The sequence below is a fragment of the Crotalus tigris genome, unplaced genomic scaffold (genome assembly GCF_016545835.1).
Source record: "Crotalus tigris isolate CLP2741 ecotype Arizona unplaced genomic scaffold, ASM1654583v1 scf7180000017614.5298720, whole genome shotgun sequence".
Classification (NCBI taxonomy): domain Eukaryota; kingdom Metazoa; phylum Chordata; class Lepidosauria; order Squamata; family Viperidae; genus Crotalus; species Crotalus tigris.
The window spans coordinates 369,525-392,051 of NW_024096513.1; the positions used below are offsets into that span (position 1 = coordinate 369,525).

At 37.5% G+C, this 22,527-nt stretch overlaps 2 gene segments (V, D, J or C); both read left to right on the forward strand.

Annotated features, from left to right (window-relative positions):
- The first annotated feature begins 2,700 nt into the window (after positions 1 to 2,700).
- On the forward strand, positions 2,701 to 3,224 carry LOC120300901. The segment is given in 2 exon segments: positions 2,701 to 2,752; positions 2,868 to 3,224. Coding segments are annotated over 2 exon segments (399 nt in total).
- Positions 3,225 to 5,946: 2,722 nt separating this feature from the next.
- LOC120300909 lies at positions 5,947 to 6,470 on the forward strand. The segment is given in 2 exon segments: positions 5,947 to 5,998; positions 6,114 to 6,470. Coding segments are annotated over 2 exon segments (399 nt in total).
- Positions 6,471 to 22,527: the final 16,057 nt, after the last annotated feature.

Sequence of the window (22,527 nt, forward strand, 5' to 3'; positions counted from 1 at the left end):
GAATCACTCAATGATTTGTCTAGTCTATGAATGAACTCAGCCAGGCAGAATGGAGTGGGATAAATAGGCAAAAAACATACATGAAACAGAGAGAGATTAATCATCCATACTTAATATAGTTCAGCAACTTTTGCTTATTAGTCTCCATCTGAACTGCTGTGGCTTTCTTCTTCAGATGCAAAGAAGCAACACAATACACGTTCTTTATCATCTTCATGCTTCCAACTAACCGTGTGCATGTGTCTTCTTCCATGTGAATTGTTATCACTCATTAAACATTTGGAGTTATGTAATCTTTTGTTTCTTGCCATTTTCCGTGTACCAAGTTGTATTTCTCAAAAGCGTGGTGCGCAGTTATGAATTATATCCAAACATTTGTGGTCATAAGACCTAGAATTTTTTTTTGTATTATAAAACATCAAAAAATTCTTACTATACCATTCATTTATGGACAAATATTTTCTTTCTATCCTCAGTTTTGGCATATTAGTGGTTGATTTTCTCTCTACTTTTTTCATAATGATCTTTTTGTTTTTCCCTATGTTCTCATTCATGTCAAAATACCAGCAATGGGTGGAGGAAAGATTATTGCTTTTTATGTTTTTATTTTTGGTTTTTATCCTTGTAAACTGCCCAGTATCATTGAGAGGGAGTTGGTTGGACATAAACATTTAATTAAATAAATACTTTATGGAGACCAGCAGAGAAATCCAGAGATGTTCCCTATGTTACCAGGCTGACATTTAGCTACAGTGCAAATAACAAGGTGGATAGTTGAAGTGAGAGAGCATTAGATCCTAAGGACATTCCCAAGCACATTACATTTTAATTAAATAGCAAACGGAAGAAAAAGAACAATTTAGAGAAAGGAGTTATCCAATCAGATGTATAAAACATTTAATAGCTTCTTTTGCAGATCAGATTAACTTAGATATTTTAATACTCTTGGCTATTCATCATGCATTTAGACAATTTCCATCTGGTTTTATGCAAAGCTGGCATACTTCCACTTTTCATTTAAACCATGACAACTTCTCAGCTCACATAAACTGACAAACTCATTTCACAGAAGCCCTCAAAGATCCAGCCATTCTTCCACTATGGTGTCCTTCTGTTCAATTCTCCTCACACTGGTCATCTTCTCTTCTCGTCCATTTCTTTTTCCATGTCATTCTTTGTGGCACTCCATTGAAGCTGAGTTCCTCAGCCGTAGTTGTAACCCCCCTCCAATTCTGTTGTTTCTTCTCTGTTTAGGTGGCCTCTCTCAGAAAGTTCTGAACCAGTCAGATCCAGTGCTGAAGAAACCAGGAGAAGCTCATAAACCTACTTGATCTGTCACTGGATTCAACATTCACAGCTACGGGATGGATTGGGTCAGAAAGAAACTCAGTCAAAGACTGGAATGGATAGTTTACCATCACACCTCTAGTAGCAACCTTTATTCTCCCACAATCCAAGGAAGGTTTACTAGCTCCAAAGACAATTCCAACTTCTATTTGCAAATGAACAACCTAAAAATAGAAGAGACAGCCATATATTACTATGCAGGGGAGGCAGAGTGAAAGGAGTCCCAAAAGATGTCATACAAAATCTCTTCACTGTATTAATAATGTGACCCTAAAGGGGTCACCAGAGATCCACTAAATGATTGCTTCACATTTGGAAGTGAATCACCAATGAAATAGCTAATCAAAAGAAATTACAAAGAAGAAATATTATAGTGCACATTTAATATGGTTCAATAGCTTTTACTTATTGATTTCCAACTAGATTGCTGTGGTTTTTCTTTTCTAATGCAAGATGTCATTTCAAATTGTGTTTATGTTTGCCTTCATGCTTACATCTGTGTTTAATCTGTCTTTGAATTCTCTTCCTTCCTTCCCCAAACTATGGATAAGTTTAATTATAACTATGCCAAAGGTACTTTTTCACGAGGCAACTGGACTTTCTGACTTTTCAAGAAAGTCCAGTTGCCTTGAGAAAAATCACATTTGGGGTAACCATGACCTCAATGACTAAGAATCTCCATAGATGTTCTAATATAACTACTGTATTTCATTCTGGGCCTTCCCATCATTATTGTATCCCAAAATGACTTCAATCTTGGCTGGAGACTCTTGAGAATTCTAGAGTTGTACTCTACATTGCCAAGCTGAAAAACTTCTCATGGAAAGAGAATGGCAATCCATTTCCTTAGAATTGCCTAAAACCCTGCAGGATTGTTTATACACAATCACTGAAGAGTTAAAGTCAGCTGTAGTTTTCTGTGCACATTGATTCAATAGGACTTCAAAATAAAATGGTGGACTTTCTAAGTTTAGCATTTAGAAATCTTGGTGACTATGTAAAAAGAGGCTAGCTAGTTTAAGATAGAGAATTTAAGCTCAAGCACCCCTATCTTGGACCCTAAGGGAACACATTCTAAAATACATTACATTACACTTAAATAAGAAATGAAACAAAATGTACAATTGTGTCATCTGGGTGGATATGTTAAAATAGTGCAATGGCTTCAATTTGCAGAAGAGATTAGTGTATACTGGGCAAGACACCCTGATATTCATCTCAGATTTATACAGTTTCCATCAGGATTTATGCAAATTTGGCATCATTTTCACTTCTCATTTATATCCTCAGAGCTCCCCATCTCACTAGACAGATTCACCTCACAGAAGCCATCAAAGATCTAACCAGTCCTCCACTATGCCGTACTTCCTTCCAGTTCTCTTCACATTGGCTGTCTTCTCTTCCCGTGTGTTCATTTTGCCATTTTATTCTATTGCTTTTATTCCTTGAAGTGAAGTTTCAATTCTTAACTGTGGCTGTGATGTCCTAACTCTCCTCCAATTCTGCTCTTCTTTATTTAGGAAGCCTCTCCCAGATAGTCCTGACCCAGTCAGATCCAGTGCTGAAAAAAACAGGAGAAGCCCATAAACTGACGTGTGTTGTCACTGGATTTAATGTTAACAGCTACTGGATGGGTTGGATCAGACAGAAACCTGGCCAAGGACTGGAATGGCTTGTTTGGTACTATGACCCTAGGAATACCATCTATTATTCAACAACAATCCAAGGACGCTTTACTCCCTCCAAGGACAGTTCCAATTTCTATCTGCAAATGAACAACCTGAAAACTGAAGACACGGCTGTGTATTATTGTGCAAGAGACACAGTGAAAGGAGTCCTAGGAGAACTCATGCAAAAACCCTTTCTTTAATGACTGAATTATCTTGAAACAGGATGCCAGAGAATCACTCAATGATTTGTCTAGTCTATGAATGAACTCAGCCAGGCAGAATGGAGTGGGATAAATAGGCAAAAAACATACATGAAACAGAGAGAGATTAATCATCCATACTTAATATAGTTCAGCAACTTTTGCTTATTAGTCTCCATCTGAACTGCTGTGGCTTTCTTCTTCAGATGCAAAGAAGCAACACAATACACGTTCTTTATCATCTTCATGCTTCCAACTAACCGTGTGCATGTGTCTTCTTCCATGTGAATTGTTATCACTCATTAAACATTTGGAGTTATGTAATCTTTTGTTTCTTGCCATTTTCCGTGTACCAAGTTGTATTTCTCAAAAGCGTGGTGCGCAGTTATGAATTATATCCAAACATTTATGGTCATAAGACCTAGAATTTTTTTTGTATTATAAAACATCAAAAAATTCTTACTATACCATTCATTTATGGACAAATATTTTCTTTCTATCCTCAGTTTTGGCATATTAGTGGTTGATTTTCTCTCTACTTTTTTCATAATGATCTTTTTGTTTTTCCCTATGTTCTCATTCATGTCAAAATACCAGCAATGGGTGGAGGAAAGATTATTGCTTTTTATGTTTTTATTTTTGGTTTTTATCCTTGTAAACTGCCCAGTATCATTGAGAGGGAGTTGGTTGGACATAAACATTTAATTAAATAAATACTTTATGGAGACCAGCAGAGAAATCCAGAGATGTTCCCTATGTTACCAGGCTGACATTTAGCTACAGTGCAAATAACAAGGTGGATAGTTGAAGTGAGAGAGCATTAGATCCTAAGGACATTCCCAAGCACATTACATTTTAATTAAATAGCAAACGGAAGAAAAAGAACAATTTAGAGAAAGGAGTTATCCAATCAGATGTATAAAACATTTAATAGCTTCTTTTGCAGATCAGATTAACTTAGATATTTTAATACTCTTGGCTATTCATCATGCATTTAGACAATTTCCATCTGGTTTTATGCAAAGCTGGCATACTTCCACTTTTCATTTAAACCATGACAACTTCTCAGCTCACATAAACTGACAAACTCATTTCACAGAAGCCCTCAAAGATCCAGCCATTCTTCCACTATGGTGTCCTTCTGTTCAATTCTCCTCACACTGGTCATCTTCTCTTCTCGTCCATTTCTTTTTCCATGTCATTCTTTGTGGCACTCCATTGAAGCTGAGTTCCTCAGCCGTAGTTGTAACCCCCCTCCAATTCTGTTGTTTCTTCTCTGTTTAGGTGGCCTCTCTCAGAAAGTTCTGAACCAGTCAGATCCAGTGCTGAAGAAACCAGGAGAAGCTCATAAACCTACTTGATCTGTCACTGGATTCAACATTCACAGCTACGGGATGGATTGGGTCAGAAAGAAACTCAGTCAAAGACTGGAATGGATAGTTTACCATCACACCTCTAGTAGCAACCTTTATTCTCCCACAATCCAAGGAAGGTTTACTAGCTCCAAAGACAATTCCACTTCTATTTGCAAATGAACAACCTAAAAATAGAAGAGACAGCCATATATTACTATGCAGGGGAGGCAGAGTGAAAGGAGTCCCAAAAGATGTCATACAAAATCTCTTCACTGTATTAATAATGTGACCCTAAAGGGGTCACCAGAGATCCACTAAATGATTGCTTCACATTTGGAAGTGAATCACCAATGAAATAGCTAATCAAAAGAAATTACAAAGAAGAAATATTATAGTGCACATTTAATATGGTTCAATAGCTTTTACTTATTGATTTCCAACTAGACTGCTGTGGTTTTTCTTTTCTAATGCAAGATGTCATTTCAAATTGTGTTTATGTTTGCCTTCATGCTTACATCTGTGTTTAATCTGTCTTTGAATTCTCTTCCTTCCTTCCCCAAACTATGGATAAGTTTAATTATAACTATGCCAAAGGTACTTTTTCACGAGGCAACTGGACTTTCTGACTTTTCAAGAAAGTCCAGTTGCCTTGAGAAAAATCACATTTGGGGTAACCATGACCTGGATGACTAAGAATCTCCATAGATGTTCTAATATAACTACTGTATTTCATTCTGGGCCTTCCCATCATTATTGTATCCCAAAATGACTTCAATCTTGGCTGGAGACTCTTGAGAATTCTAGAGTTGTACTCTACATTGCCAAGCTGAAAAACTTCTCATGGAAAGAGAATGGCAATCCATTTCCTTAGAATTGCCTAAAACCCTGCAGGATTGTTTATACACAATCACTGAAGAGTTAAAGTCAGCTGTAGTTTTCTGTGCACATTGATTCAATAGGACTTCAAAATAAAATGGTGGACTTTCTAAGTTTAGCATTTAGAAATCTTGGTGACTATGTAAAAAGAGGCTAGCTAGTTTAAGATAGAGAATTTAAGCTCAAGCACCCCTATCTTGGACCCTAAGGGAACACATTCTAAAATACATTACATTACACTTAAATAAGAAATGAAACAAAATGTACAATTGTGTCATCTGGGTGGATATGTTAAAATAGTGCAATGGCTTCAATTTGCAGAAGAGATTAGTGTATACTGGGCAAGACACCCTGATATTCATCTCAGATTTATACAGTTTCCATCAGGATTTATGCAAATTTGGCATCATTTTCACTTCTCATTTATATCCTCAGAGCTCCCCATCTCACTAGACAGATTCACCTCACAGAAGCCATCAAAGATCTAACCAGTCCTCCACTATGCCGTACTTCCTTCCAGTTCTCTTCACATTGGCTGTCTTCTCTTCCCGTGTGTTCATTTTGCCATTTTATTCTATTGCTTTTATTCCTTGAAGTGAAGTTTCAATTCTTAACTGTGGCTGTGATGTCCTAACTCTCCTCCAATTCTGCTCTTCTTTATTTAGGAAGCCTCTCCCAGATAGTCCTGACCCAGTCAGATCCAGTGCTGAAAAAAACAGGAGAAGCCCATAAACTGACGTGTGTTGTCACTGGATTTAATGTTAACAGCTACTGGATGGGTTGGATCAGACAGAAACCTGGCCAAGGACTGGAATGGCTTGTTTGGTACTATGACCCTAGGAATACCATCTATTATTCAACAACAATCCAAGGACGCTTTACTCCCTCCAAGGACAGTTCCAATTTCTATCTGCAAATGAACAACCTGAAAACTGAAGACACGGCTGTGTATTATTGTGCAAGAGACACAGTGAAAGGAGTCCTAGGAGAACTCATGCAAAAACCCTTTCTTTAATGACTGAATTATCTTGAAACAGGATGCCAGAGAATCACTCAATGATTTGTCTAGTCTATGAATGAACTCAGCCAGGCAGAATGGAGTGGGATAAATAGGCAAAAAACATACATGAAACAGAGAGAGATTAATCATCCATACTTAATATAGTTCAGCAACTTTTGCTTATTAGTCTCCATCTGAACTGCTGTGGCTTTCTTCTTCAGATGCAAAGAAGCAACACAATACACGTTCTTTATCATCTTCATGCTTCCAACTAACCGTGTGCATGTGTCTTCTTCCATGTGAATTGTTATCACTCATTAAACATTTGGAGTTATGTAATCTTTTGTTTCTTGCCATTTTCCGTGTACCAAGTTGTATTTCTCAAAAGCGTGGTGCGCAGTTATGAATTATATCCAAACATTTGTGGTCATAAGACCTAGAATTTTTTTTTGTATTATAAAACATCAAAAAATTCTTACTATACCATTCATTTATGGACAAATATTTTCTTTCTATCCTCAGTTTTGGCATATTAGTGGTTGATTTTCTCTCTACTTTTTTCATAATGATCTTTTTGTTTTTCCCTATGTTCTCATTCATGTCAAAATACCAGCAATGGGTGGAGGAAAGATTATTGCTTTTTATGTTTTTATTTTTGGTTTTTATCCTTGTAAACTGCCCAGTATCATTGAGAGGGAGTTGGTTGGACATAAACATTTAATTAAATAAATACTTTATGGAGACCAGCAGAGAAATCCAGAGATGTTCCCTATGTTACCAGGCTGACATTTAGCTACAGTGCAAATAACAAGGTGGATAGTTGAAGTGAGAGAGCATTAGATCCTAAGGACATTCCCAAGCACATTACATTTTAATTAAATAGCAAACGGAAGAAAAAGAACAATTTAGAGAAAGGAGTTATCCAATCAGATGTATAAAACATTTAATAGCTTCTTTTGCAGATCAGATTAACTTAGATATTTTAATACTCTTGGCTATTCATCATGCATTTAGACAATTTCCATCTGGTTTTATGCAAAGCTGGCATACTTCCACTTTTCATTTAAACCATGACAACTTCTCAGCTCACATAAACTGACAAACTCATTTCACAGAAGCCCTCAAAGATCCAGCCATTCTTCCACTATGGTGTCCTTCTGTTCAATTCTCCTCACACTGGTCATCTTCTCTTCTCGTCCATTTCTTTTTCCATGTCATTCTTTGTGGCACTCCATTGAAGCTGAGTTCCTCAGCCGTAGTTGTAACCCCCCTCCAATTCTGTTGTTTCTTCTCTGTTTAGGTGGCCTCTCTCAGAAAGTTCTGAACCAGTCAGATCCAGTGCTGAAGAAACCAGGAGAAGCTCATAAACTTATTTGATCTGTCACTGGATTCAACATTCACAGCTACGGGATGGATTGGGTCAGAAAGAAACTCGGTCAAAGACTGGAATGGATAGTTTACCATCACACCTCTAGTAGCAACCTTTATTCTCCCACAATCCAAGGAAGGTTTACTAGGACCAAAGACAATTCCTACTTCTATCTGCAAATGAACAACCTAAAAATAGAAGAGACAGCCATATATTACTATGCAGGGGAGGCAGAGTGAAAGGAGTCCCAAAAGATGTCATACAAAATCTCTTCACTGTATTAATAATGTGACCCTAAAGGGGTCACCAGAGATCCACTAAATGATTGCTTCACATTTGGAAGTGAATCACCAATGAAATAGCTAATCAAAAGAAATTACAAAGAAGAAATATTATAGTGCACATTTAATATGGTTCAATAGCTTTTACTTATTGATTTCCAACTAGATTGCTGTGGTTTTTCTTTTCTAATGCAAGATGTCATTTCAAATTGTGTTTATGTTTGCCTTCATGCTTACATCTGTGTTTAATCTGTCTTTGAATTCTCTTCCTTCCTTCCCCAAACTATGGATAAGTTTAATTATAACTATGCCAAAGGTACTTTTTCACGAGGCAACTGGACTTTCTGACTTTTCAAGAAAGTCCAGTTGCCTTGAGAAAAATCACATTTGGGGTAACCATGACCTGGATGACTAAGAATCTCCATAGATGTTCAAATATAACTACTGTATTTCATTCTGGGCCTTCCCATCATTATTGTATCCCAAAATGACTTCAATCTTGGCTGGAGACTCTTGAGAATTCTAGAGTTGTACTCTACATTGCCAAGCTGAAAAACTTCTCATGGAAAGAGAATGGCAATCCATTTCCTTAGAATTGCCTCAAACCCTGCAGGATTGTTTATACACAATTACTGAAGAGTTAAAGTCAGCTGTAGTTTTCTGTGCACATTGATTCAATAGGACTTCAAAATAAAATGGTGGACTTTCTAAGTTTAGCATTTAGAAATCTTGGTGACTATGTAAAAAAGAAGCTAGCTAGTTTAAGATAGAGAATTTAAGCTCAAGCATCCCTATCTTGGACCCTAAGGGAACACATTCTAAAATACATTACATTACACTTAAATAAGAAATGAAACAAAATGTACAATTGTGTGATCTGGGCGGATATGTTAAAATAATGCAATGGCTTCAATTTGCAGAAGAGATTAGTGTATACTGGGCAAGACACCCTGATATTCATCTCAGATTTATACAGTTCCCATCAAGATTTATGCAAATTTCGCATCATTTTCACTTCTCATTTATATCCTCAGAGCTCCCCATCTCACCTAGACAGATTCACCTCACAGAAGCCATCAAAGATCTAACCATTCCTCCACTATGCCATACTTCCTTCCAGTTCTCTTCACATTGGCTGTCTTCTCTTCCCGTGTGTTCATTTTGCCATTTTATTCTATTGCTTTTATTCCTTGAAGTGAAGTTTCAATTCTTAACTGTGGCTGTGATGTCCTAATTCTCCTCCAATTCTGCTCTTCTTTATTTAGGAAGCCTCTCCCAGATAGTCCTGACCCAGTCAGATCCAGTGCTGAAAAAACCAGGAGAAGCCCATAAACTGACTTGTGCTGTCACTGGATTTAATGTTAACAGCTACTGGATGGGTTGGATCAGACAGAAACCTGGCCAAGGACTGGAATGGCTTGTTCACTATTACGATCCTAGCAATACCATCTATTATTCACCAGCAGTCCAAGGACGCTTTACTCCCTCCAAGGACAGTTCCAATTTCTATCTGCAAATGAACAACCTCAAAACTGAAGACACGGCTGTGTATTACTGTGCAAGAGACACAGTGAAAGGAATCCTAGGAGAACTCATGCAAAAACCCTTTCTTTAATGACTGAATTATCTTGAAACAGGATGCCAGAGAATCACTCAGTGATTTGTCTAGTCTATGAATGAACTCAGCCAGGCAGAATGGAGTGGGATAAATAGGCAAAAAACATACATGAAACAGAGAGAGATTAATCACCCGTACTTAATATAGTTCAGCAACTTTTGCTTATTAGTCTCCATCTGAACTGCTGTGGTTTTCCTCTTCAGATGCAAAGAAGCAACACAATGCACATTCTTTATCATCTTCATGCTTCCAACTATTTTTTACGTTTTTATTTTTGGTTTTTATCCTTGTAAACTGCCCATTATTCCTTGAGAGAGAGTTAGTTGGACATAAACATTTAATTAAATAAATAATTTATGGAGACCAGCAGAGAAATCCAGAGATGTTCCTTATGTTACCAGGCTGACATTTAGCTACAGTGCAATAACAACGTGGATAGTTGAAGTGAGAGAGCATTAGGTCAACATGAAACATAAAACATCAAAAAATTCTTACTGTACCCATTCATTTATGGACAAATGTTTTCTTTCAATCCTCAGTTTTGGAATATTAATGGTTGACCTATTTTCTTTTCACAATGGTCTTTTTTTTTTCTAGAGTCTCATTCATGCCAAAATACCATAGATGGGTGGAGGGAAAGTTATTGCTTTTTTATTGTTCTTATATTCACTTTTTAGCCTTCAGAATTACTGAAAGTGAGATGGGTGGACATATACATTTAATTAAATAAATAAAAATAAAATATATTTGATCACCTGGAAAATATTCTGCATCTTATGGTAACTGAGGGTAGATAGAGAAAATAGAATAGTGTGGGCAAATGCTGCAGAAGACAAATGAAAATTATAAGTTCTTCTTCAGAGATTAAGTTTCCAGTAACAAAAATGCATGCATGTATACTGTATTTATCATTCTATGTTCATAAAAAAAGAGGAGGAAAAAAGAGTAATATAAGGAGATGTAAGAGAATGGAGAAATCGGTGAAGGAAATATAAGAATAGAAGGTTGAGTTGGATGAAAGGAAGGAAGGAAGGGATAGAGGGAGGCAGTTTTAAAAGAGAGATTTGGAGAAGCCAGAAGAAAAAATAAACATCTTAACATTTAAAATTTAAAATCAACCCAGAATAGGCAGTAGAAAAGCACAATATACACTGGATAGTAATTTGACTGAAACTTGCAAACAACCAACAGAATATTCCACATTTTGGAAAAGGAATACAACAGGTGAATCAAGAACAGTTAAAAAAAACCTATTTATTATATTGATTTTTCAAGAAAGTCCAGTTGCCTCATGAAAAAGCACCTTTGGGATAACCATAACCTGGATGACTGAGACTCTCCATAGATGTTCAGTTATAACTATTTCATTGTGTTCTTATCATTGTTTTTGTGTCCCAAATTACTTCAATCTTGGATGGAGACCCCTGAGAATTCTAGAGATGTATTCTACATTGCCAAGCTGAAAAACATCTTACACTCCTGGCCAAGGAATAGAGAATGGCACACATGTTCCTAAAGCATTAAGTTTTATTTTCAGGAAAAAAAAACCTCCTGTATAATAGCAACATGGAAAGAAAAGCCTACTTTTAGAAAAGAATAGAATAGAGCTGGAAGGGACCTTGGAGGTTTTCTAGTCCAGCCCCCTACTCAAGCAGGAGAACCTGTACCATTTCAAACAAGTGACTGTCTAGTCTCTTCTTCAAAAGTGATGGAACACCCACGATTTCTGAAGGCAAGTGGTTCCATTGGTTAATTGTCCTCACTGTTAGGAAGTTTCTCCTTAATTCCAGGTTGTTTCTCTCTTTGGTCAGTTTCCAACCATTGTTTCTCATCCTGCCCTCTGGTGCTTTGGAGAATAGTTTGACCCCCCTCTTCTTTGTGGTAACCCCTCCAATACTGGAATAGTGCTATCACATCACCCCTATTTCTTCTTTTCTTTAGACTAGCCAAACCCAAGTCCTGTTCTTTGTATGTTTTAGTCTCCAAGCCTTTGATCATCTTTTTGCTCTTCTCTGAACTTTTTCCAAACTCTCAACATCTTTTTTGTAGTATGGTGACCAAAGTTGGTTGCAGTATTCCAGGTGTGATCTCACTAGCATTTTATAAAGTGGTACTAATACATTGCCTGATCTTGATTTTATGCCTCTGGTTATACAACCCAGGATTGTATTAGCTTTTTTAGATGCTGCTGCACACTGCACAAACTTCTCAGGGGAAGAGAATGGCAAGCCACTTCCTTAATATTGCCTAAAAATCTGCACAATTGTGTATATGCAATCATTGACAAGTTAAAGTCAGCTATAGATTTCTGTACACAAATCTGATTCAATAAGACCTCAATATGAGTTGGTGGTCTTTCTGAGTTTAGCACTTAGAAATATTGGTGACTATGTAAAAAGAAGCTAGGTAGTTTGGACCCTAAGGGAGCACATTGTAAAATATATTACATTACAATTAAATAAGACATGAAACACAATGTACAATTTACACTAGAAAGTGATCTGGATGGATATGTTAAAATAGTGCAATGGCTTTAATTTGCAGAAGAGATTAGTGTACATTGTGCAAGTCACCCTGATATTCATCTCATATTTATATAGTTTCCATTAGGATTTATGCAAATTTGGCATCATTTTCACTTCGCATTTATATCCACATAGCAAGATTCAGCTCACAGAAGGCTTCAAAGAGCTAACCATTTCTCCACTATGCCATCCTTCCTTCCAGTTCTCTTCACATTGGCTGTCTTCTCTTCCCGTGTGTTCATTTTGCTATTTTATTCTATTGCTTTTATTCCTTAACCATGGGTATGATGTCCTAACTCTCCTCCAATTCTGTTCTTCTTTGCTTAGGAGGCTTCTCCCAGATAGTCCTGACTCAGTCAGATCCAGTTCTGAAGAAACCAGGAGAAACCCATAAACTGACTTGTGCTGGCACTGGATTTAATGTTAACCACTATTGGATGGGTTGGATCAGACAGAATCCTGCCCAAGGACTGGAATGGCTTGTTCAGTACTATGATCATAGGAATACCATTTATTATTCACCAACAATCCAAGGACGCTTTACTCCCTCCAAGGACAGTTCCAATTTCTATCTGCAAATGAACAGCCTCAAAGCTGAAGACACGGCTGTGTATTATTGTGCAAGGCACACAGTGAAAAGAGCCCTAGGAGATTTCATGCAAAAACTCTTCCTTTAATGACTGAAATATCTTGAAATGGGATTCCAGAGAACCAGTCAGTGATTTGTCTGGCCTATGAAACAGCCTATGAAACTCAGTGAGGCAGAGAGGATAAATAGGCAAAAGAAATACATGAAACAGAGAGAGATTATTCACCCATACTTAATATGGTTGAACAACTTTTGTTTATTAGGCTCCATCTGCTGTGGTTCTCAGCAGGTTTTTCCTCTTCACATGCAAAGAAGCATTGCAATATAGGGTTCTTTTGATCTTCATGGTTTCATTTCATCTAACAGTGTACATGTCTCTTCTTCCATGTGAATTGTTATCCCTCATTAAACATTTGGAGTTATAGAATCTTTTGTTTCTTACCCTTGCCCGCATATCAAGTTCTATTTCTCAAAAGTGTGATGCACAATTATGAATTATGCCCAAACTTTTGTGGTCAGAAGATCAAGATTTTTTTGTATTATTAAACATGAAAGAATTCTCACTGTACCATTCATTTATGGATGAATAGAATAGAATAGAATAGAATAGAATAGAATAGAATAGAATAGAATAGAATAGAATAGAATAGAATAGAATAGAATAGAATAGAAGGAACCTTGAAAGTCTTCTAGTCCAGTGCCCTGCTCAAGCAGGAGAAACAATCCCATCTCAGACAAATTACTGTATAGCCTCTTCTTGAAAACCTCCAGTGATGGGGCACCCACAATTTCTGGAGGCAAAGCTGTTCCACTGGTTAATTGTCCTCAGTGTCAGGAAGTTTTTCCTTAATTCCAGGTTGTTTCTCTCTTTGATCAGTTAAAACAAAATTACAAAATGTTTTCTTTTAATCCTCAGTTTTAGCATATTAGTGGTTGGCGTTCTCCCTACTTTCTTTTCCCAATGATTCATCATCATCATCATCATCATCATCAAGTTGGAAGGGACCTTGGAGGTCATCGAGTCCAACCCCCTGCTCGGGCAGGAAACCCTACACCATTTCAGACAAATGGCTGTCCAGTCTCTTCTTAAAAACTTCCAGTGTTGGAGCATTCACCACTTCTGGAGGCAGGTTGTTCCATTGGTTAATTGTTCTAACTGTCAGGAAGTTTCTCCTTAGTTCTAGGTTGCTTCTCTCCTTGCTTAGTTTCCACCCGTTGCTTCTTGTCCTGTCTTCAGGTGCCTTGGAGAATAGCTTGACTCCCTCGTCTTTGTGGCAGCCCCTGAGATATTGGAACACTGTTATCCTATCCCCCCTCGTCCTTCTCTTCGTTAAACTAGACATACCCAATTCCAGCAACTGTTCCTTATATGTTTTAGCCTCCAGTCCCCTAATCATATTTGTTGCTCTTCTCTGTACTCTTTCTAGAGTCTCAGCATCTATTTTACTTCGTGGTGACCAAAACTGGATGCCATATTCCAGGTGTGGTCTTAACAAAGCATTCTAAAGTGGTATTAATACTTCACATGATCTTGATTCTATCCCTCTGTTAATGCAGCCCAGCACTGTGTTGGCTTTTTTGGCAGCTGCAGCACACTGCTGGCTCATATTTAAATGATTGTCCACTAGGACTCCGAGATCCCTCTCACAGTTACTACTATTGAGCAAGGTACCTCTTATACTATACCTATACATTTGGTTTTTCTTGCCTAAATGTAGAACCTTACTTTTTTCACCATTGAATTTCATTTTGTTAGCTAGCACCCAGTGTTCAAGTCTGTCCAGATCCTCCTGTATCTTAAGTGTAAAACCTGAGACAAAATTTAGAAGGAAGAGGTTCACACTTTTATAATGCCAGAACTATGCAAATGAGTTGAAGCCTTCCATACCCTTAAATGCAGCTCATAGAATTATAGCTCTGCAGAGGAAGTTAATAAATTATCTTCAAGAGACATCAGCACATTCATAGTTATGATGCTTTGCCTCTTCCTTCTCTTCTTCCTCAGTCTTTCAGGTAAAGATGTTTTCTCGTAAGCAAAAATGGCAAAGGATAAATTTGTCAAGATTGACAAAAGAAGCTAAAAGAGGGGGGGATGGGTATGATTGGAATGTCTGGGAGGGGGGAATGGGAATTTACGTGAGTCATCTACAGCCTGAGAACCACTTGCAGACTCCAAGATCATCCCATGAGAACTCTCATAGACAGTTTCCCAAAACAAAACGAGCAATCTGGATTGATGCACCATGGAGAGTGATGGCCCAGGGGAAAAAACCAAGGGATTTTGCTATGCTGTTTTGCACCAGTTCTTCAGAACTGGCTTCGCTTCTGCTTGTGCTTATATGGACCTGTCAGTAAAGTTTTACTCTTGGTAATAAAAATGTCCCAAGAGTTTTCTTTTGCTGTGCATGCCAACGGGACACGTGACAAAATTCTCCTTTTCAAGTTTGCCCCTAATCCCTTCTTTATCCTTCCTTCTCAGACTGCTTAGATGTTCAGTTGGTGGAGACTGGAGGGGGTGTTGCAGCCCCTTGAAGTTCACTCAGCCTATCCTGTAAAACATCTGAATCTGTCTTCATGGAACTTGGCATACACTGGATCTGTCAAGCTCCAGAGAGATGACTGGAATGGGTGGCTAGAGTGGATGATACAGGAATTAGCAAATAGTACAACTCCAAAGTCTCTGGAAAATTCACCATCTCCAGGGATGATTCCAAAAAAACAGCTTATCTCCAGATGAACAGGTTGAAGCCTGAAGACTCAGCCTTGTATTGTTGTGTAGCAGAGATATATGGTACCCAGTGACTCAATGTTCCTTCCAACTTGAAAAAATTCTCCAGGGGTCCCTTGAGAGGAGAAGCTGAGGAAGAGGTCCAACCTTACTGGTCCTTTCTCTCAGTTTCTTCTCCCATGGGACCTTCAAAAATATTGTAAAGGCCCAATCTAGCAGACACTGCCTCAGATGTGCAGCCTTCAAAAAGGGACAAGTTCTCATAAAGTATCAGTAGCCAGATATTATTCTTGGGGTTGAAATGCTCTACCAAAAATTGATCTCATGGTCTTCACACTTTAGGTGACTATCTACAATGTATTCATTGAGCAGATTGCTATGTTCTGTTGCTCATTCATCTGAGGAGTAGGATATTCTGGGTGAATCTTTGAAAAATGCACAAGGAAATCATAGCCACCATTGCTTTGCCATGAAGGTGTGGTGTTGAAAAAACACTCCAGAAAAAGCAAATGCTGAATAACTTGTTTACTATAAAAAGAAAAGAACCCAATTATGTCCAGTAATTTATTAGCAGCTGATTTCACAATTTGATAAACAATATCCCCATAATAATTAAGAAACTCAAGTTTCTTGGGTGACTTTCAAGTCTGCCTTCAAGAGCTAAATTATCTTTCTTTTAGATGCTTTCATTTGTTTCTCTTTCTATAAATTTAATTAAAATTCATTCACTCCAGTTTCATAGCTTTAATTATTCAGAAAGGCATTGATATGAAATTAATATGTGATCATTAATTTTCCCACCATAGAATTGATGGGCACGGAAGTACCTAAACCTGGTAGAAGAATTTGAGATGTATTCACACTGTTTTATCAACCTCATTACACTTTACACTGTAACTGTTTTCTTCACAATACGCATAGAAAACTCTCTGAAAATTTGCTCAATTAACAATGGAACCATTATTCTTGACCTGAAGCTGGAAGGTTATTAACACTTGTTCCTCTTTTGATGAACAATATACCCATTATAATTAGGAAACCAGAATTACTTGGGTGTCTTTCAAATATATCTCTAAGAACTAAACTATCTTTAGAAAAAAGAAAGAAAAAAATATTCCATTTAAAAATATCCCAAATACCATATTTCTAGTATGGAAAGAAAAAACATTTCTTGTTGTAACCATAGGCCTTAAGGAGATCCCATATAGAATCTAGATTTGGATGCCTATATCCATTTGTGAATTTGAAATAACTTTTCATTCTGTGTTTGTGTCTGTACAAATTGAATTCAAATTTATTCACAGCAGTTTTATATCTTTATTTTTCAGAAAGGTACAGATGCAAAATTAAGGGGTAATCATTAACCTTTCCACCACAGATCTAAAGAAGATCAAAATTCCTAAACCTGAGGTAGAATATTAGAAGTGTGTGAACTGTTTTATGCACTTAATTTTCAGTTATCTTCACAAAATATAGACAATTTTCTGTCTATCAGAAAATTGCTTTGGCTGCCAATGCAAGTATCTAACTTGACCTTAAGCTCAAAACCATGAAACAAAATTTAACTCCAGAAGGACTTCCATGAATTTGTAATAGCAATGTGAAGCAAATTAATTGAAGCCTCTCACATTTTTAATGCAGCCCTTAGAAAGCTCTGCAGAAGAAGTCAAGAAATTAGTTTCAAGAGAGACCACCAATCTCACAGTTGTGATGCTTTGTGTCTTCCTTTTTGTCTTCCTTAGTCTTTCAGGTAAATGTTCTCTCCTGACCAAAAATGACAATGGGATAACCCCTCCTTTTCAACTTTTCCCCTGACGTTTTCTTTATTTTTCCTACTCAGGTTGTCACTCAGAGCAGTGGTGGGATTCAGATATATGAACAACTGGTTCTCTGTCTGGATGCCACTTCTGAAAGTCTGTTCTGGGCCTAGGCAACAAAAAAGTAGTTACCGGTTCTGCCGAACTGATGCAAACTGGCTGAATCCCACCACTGACACACAGGTTCAGTTGGTGGAGACTAGAGGGGATGTTGTAGCTCATGGTGGTTCCCTCCACCTAACCTGTAAAGCATCTGGATTCATCTTCACAAATTATCACATAAACTATTCCATATAGCTCCTAACAAAGAACTGGAATAGGTGGCTGGAGTAGATGATTCAGGAAACTTTTAGGAGGGATAGAAAATGATTATTTAAATCTTTTTTATAACTATGTTAAGAATAGGACTAGATTCAAGGATCCAGGCGACTGATCAAAATAGAGAGACTTAACTGAGACACTTACCGTATATGCCGGCATACAAGGCGATCCGGCGTCTAAGACGACCCCCGTCTTTATCGTTGAGCCGCATTCCTAGAATATCATTTTATACGCCAGAAACTACCAGTATTTCCGGCGTATAAGACAACTCGGCATATAAGACGACCCCTGTCTTTGGTGCCGATTTTAGCGCTTGTGGAAGTCGCCTTATACGCCGGCATATACGGTAAGCGTAAACTGAAGAATTTGAACTTTGTATAGCTATAATCCTTCTTAGTTGATATCCATCTGAAAGATAGGACATCATCTATCTCCAGTCCACAACACAGTCCTTTCAGCAGTGCCAATGAAGCTCCACACACATTTGCACCCCTCAGGTCACCCTGTAGACACAGATTTATTTATTTATTTATTTATGAGACTTATATACCGCTTTAAGTGCAAGCACTCTCTAAGCGGTGTACATCAGTAAGCAATGTATATATATATATATATTCAATAATGATGGTGAAAATGCGACTCCCGGGCATAATTATAAATGGAATGAATGAAGCGCGTTCACCAGGAGAGTTTAAAGTTAAAATACTTTAATTAAAGTATTTTACTATATTAAAAGGTTGCCAAGCTTTCGTTGGGAAAACTCCCCAACATCTTCAGGGCTGAGAGACCGTTTCTAACAAGGTGATTCAAACGGGTTCCATAGACGTCTGCACGTGGTTCCTAGACTGTGCTAGCATTCCCTGCTGAACAGCTGATAGGTGGGAGGGGGAATCGGAGTAAAGATTTCTTCTGTCATTCTCTCGAGCACTTTTGTTCACATTTCCGTCGACCTCAGGGGGTATTGTTAAAGTTATGTTCCGCCCTCTCCCGGCAGTACTGGCTCTCGTTGCAGTGGGGGGATTTAGTTTGATGTCATTGTGTATCCTACCATGGAGGCGGGGCTTCATCGGCTGCAATTTAACATCTTTCCTCTGCTGCGTGCTCCCGTATTTATCTTCGCTCGCATGTACAAGCATCAACTGGATGTGGTATTTTTCAATGTTTGAATCATCCTCCTCCATCATGGTGTCCCCCATGCTCATCTTTCCTCGTAGGTCAATATTCAAGTTAAATCCCCCCCATTTCTGTGAGCAAAAGTCTGTTGGTATTTGGGCAGATTCCCCGCTCATGTTATTTTCCCTTTTATCAAGCGAACGGGTCGTCACATGTTTTTTCTCCCCTCTCTGTGTGGGATATCCACCTTTATTATTATTATGGGTAGTGCTAAATTTAGTGGTTCTAAATTTCTTAAGCGCTCCAATGTCATTATTGTTGTTTTCTCCAATTAAAGGGGGTGTGGTTTCCCCTTGATATTGTTGGGGGGTTTCTGGGTAGTCTATATCAGATTGTTTCTGGTAGGGAGGAGGTGTAGCTCCTGGTTTAGAATGTTGTGGATGTTGATTGTAAGGTTTGTGATATAAAGGATGATGGTTTGAGTTCCATTTTCGTAGCGCTTGTTGTGCTGGGTGCAAGTCAATGTGACGATTGATTGAGTTGTTATTCGAGAACCAGGCTTCTTTTAGCAGCCGACCTCCCTTCGTGGCATCACTGGCTATGATAAGGGTGTTATTGAAGTCAAACTGATGGCCTTGTTGTGCCATATGCATCCAAAGTTGTGAGTGTGGTTCGCCTCGTTTTATGGCCAGTTTGTGTTCGTGGAGGCGGGTTTTCAAGCGTTTGGCTGTTTCTCCCACATAGTTGCCTTCGCAGTTTTTGCAGTTGATCTTATAAACAATAGCAGATTTCTCCATGGTAGGTAGGGGGTCCTTTGGACGCATAATTTTTGATCGTAGGGTTTGGTTAGGTTGTGTTTTTTCCCAACGAAAGCTTGGCAACCTTTTAATATAGTAAAATACTTTAATTAAAGTATTTTAACTTTAAACTCTCCTGGTGAATGCGCTTCATTCATTCTATATATATATATATATATATATATATATATATATATATATATATTTACATTACCCCCAACAATCTGGGTCCTCATTTTACCTACCCCGGAAGGATGGAAGGCTGAGTCAACCTTGAACCGGTGAGATTTGAACCGCTGACCTGCTGAACAGAGTCAGCTAAAGTGGCCTGCAGTTCTACACTCTAACTTCTGCGCCACCTCGGCTCAGCAGTTAGAGTGCAGGTGGCCTCAACAACTCTCCAAAAGAATGCAAATGACCAGCTATCTATAAATCCTTTCATTCCCCACCGTCCAGTCGGAGCTGAAGAAGCTTCTTGGATGAGAAGCGAAACATCTTCAAAGAAAAAAACAAAAAAAGTCCAGTTTCCTCATAAAAAAAGCACCTTTGGGATATCTGAGAGATTTGATCTCTGGTGGAAAAAATATCTAGTAATATAAAAAAATCCTTGAAATAACAGTGGAAAAAATAATAATTAACGTGAATCTTTTTTAAAAAAAATAAGGTATATAAGAAGCTAGTGGATTTGGACTATGAGAATATTTGTATGATCACCAGGCCTAGATGGAATCCCGGTCAAGTCCTATAAAAAATACGAGAGTTACTACAATGAATAATGTTGGAAATTTAAAATGAGGTGTTGGTAGAGGCGATATGTGTATAATAATGTATAATAATAATAATATGAATTATTCCTAGCAAGTAGTAGAATATGAAAGAAGGAAAACATAAATAAGAAACAATGGGGCAATAAGGACAAATATTTCAGAGAAGAATGAGGGGAGAAATATAAATAATAGAAGAGTACTGTTACAAATTGCTGTTAACAAAAAAGGATATATTATGTGTGTATGTGTGTAATGTTTTGTTGTGTTTTGTTTTGTTGGTCTAAAATAAAAATTAAAAAAAAAGAAATAACAGTGGAAAAACAGAGGGGCAAGTTCAAGAGTGAACAAACATGATGAAATTAAATAGGGAGGTTGAGTGTGTTCTTTTAAAAATATAAGATGGCCATGAGAAATAAAAGAGAAATGAGAAGAGGCTTTTCTGCTGAAAATCGTTACCATAAAAGCAACAAAATTAGTGGGAAAGATATGGGATATAAAATGTCCATACAGAAGCACATACAAGTTATTTTGACTTTTAAAAAGTGATGTTAATTACATTATACTTGTGCTATGTTTCTACTACCTTATTTGTAATATAGTAAAGATGTGTAATCTAAACGAGAAATATATTGGTTTTGTATCTTTAACATAGGTGACTAAAAGAGGTGCTGGTACAAAAACAAAATTAATTTCTCTGGAATAAATGAAGAAATTTTAAATTGTACCAAGGGTGTCTACATCTGAAAGAGAAGAAATCCAGGATTTTGATAAAGAAATCTGTAATCCTTCAGATGTAACCTGAACTGCAATACAACTTTCATTGTTAAATATTGCACACTGAGAGTAGCATTACAGTATCAAAATTCTGAAATATATTAGATGTATGCCTGGTAATTGCTCCATTTATATAAAGACCACTATTCTCTAATTCACTTATTGAAAATTAATATATATATATATATATATATATATATATATATATATATATATATATATATATATAGGTTGCTAATAAAGAATAAAGAGAGAACTGGTATAGCTATTTCGAGTTCCATTAACTCTCTTCAGCCAGACTTACTCTTCTGAGATTCGAACCTGGGCTAATCTGCATGTTAGGCAGTTGTTATAACCTCTAAGCCACAGGCTCTCTCCCACTCTGTTAGCTATCAATATATATATATTAAAATCTTGGGCTCAGGAAATATTGCTTGAAACCATGGGATGAATTTATAGTCTGAATGGAAGGAACATGTTCTTATAATATGGGGGACTATGCAAATTGGTTAATTTCTTTTACATCCTTAAATGCAGCCGTTGAGATCTTCACTCTGCAGAGAAAGTCAAGAACTTAGTTTCAGGAGACACCAGCACTGCCACAATTATGTTTTACATCGTCTTTATTTTCTTTCTCAGTTTTTCAGGTAGTCGTTCTCTTCAACCAAAAATGGCAGTTGGTAAACTCCTTTTCTACTTTTTTTTCTGAACTCTTCTTTATCTTTCCTTCTCAGGCTGTCATTCACAGGTTCAACTGGTGGAGACTGGAGGGGGTATTGTAGCCCTGGGAGGTTCCCTCCATCTAAGTTGTAAAGCATCTGGATTCACCTTCACAAGCTATCACATGCACTGGTTCCGGCAGGATGCAGAGAAAGAACCAGAGTTTGTGGCTGGACTGGATACTTCAGGAAGTAGTAAATGGTACAACCCAAAAGTCAATGGAAGATTCACCATCTCCAAGGATAATTCCCAAAGTTCACTTTATCTGCAGATGAACAACTTGAAGGCAGAAGACTCTGCCTTGTATTATTGTGCAAGGGAAGACACAGTGATTCAAACTTCCTTGCAGCTTGTACAATTTCTCCAGTGGTCCCTTGGGAGAAGAAATTTCTCCAGTGGTCCCTTGGGAGAGACGGAGGCTGCAACTCATCACTTCTTTCTGAATACTTTCAAACAATGCATACTTATGATTGAATTCCATCCAAGAGACTTCATCTCTTTAATGGAGGGAAAAGATCCTGTAATGCAGGAGTTCCCAATCAGGGGTGCTAGATGATATTCCAGGGGGTACAAAAACTTGGGTTTAGAAGTTTCAAAATTATAATGTATATGCATAATTCATTTTGAACTTTTGTAAGAGGTGTGAGAATATATCAGTTA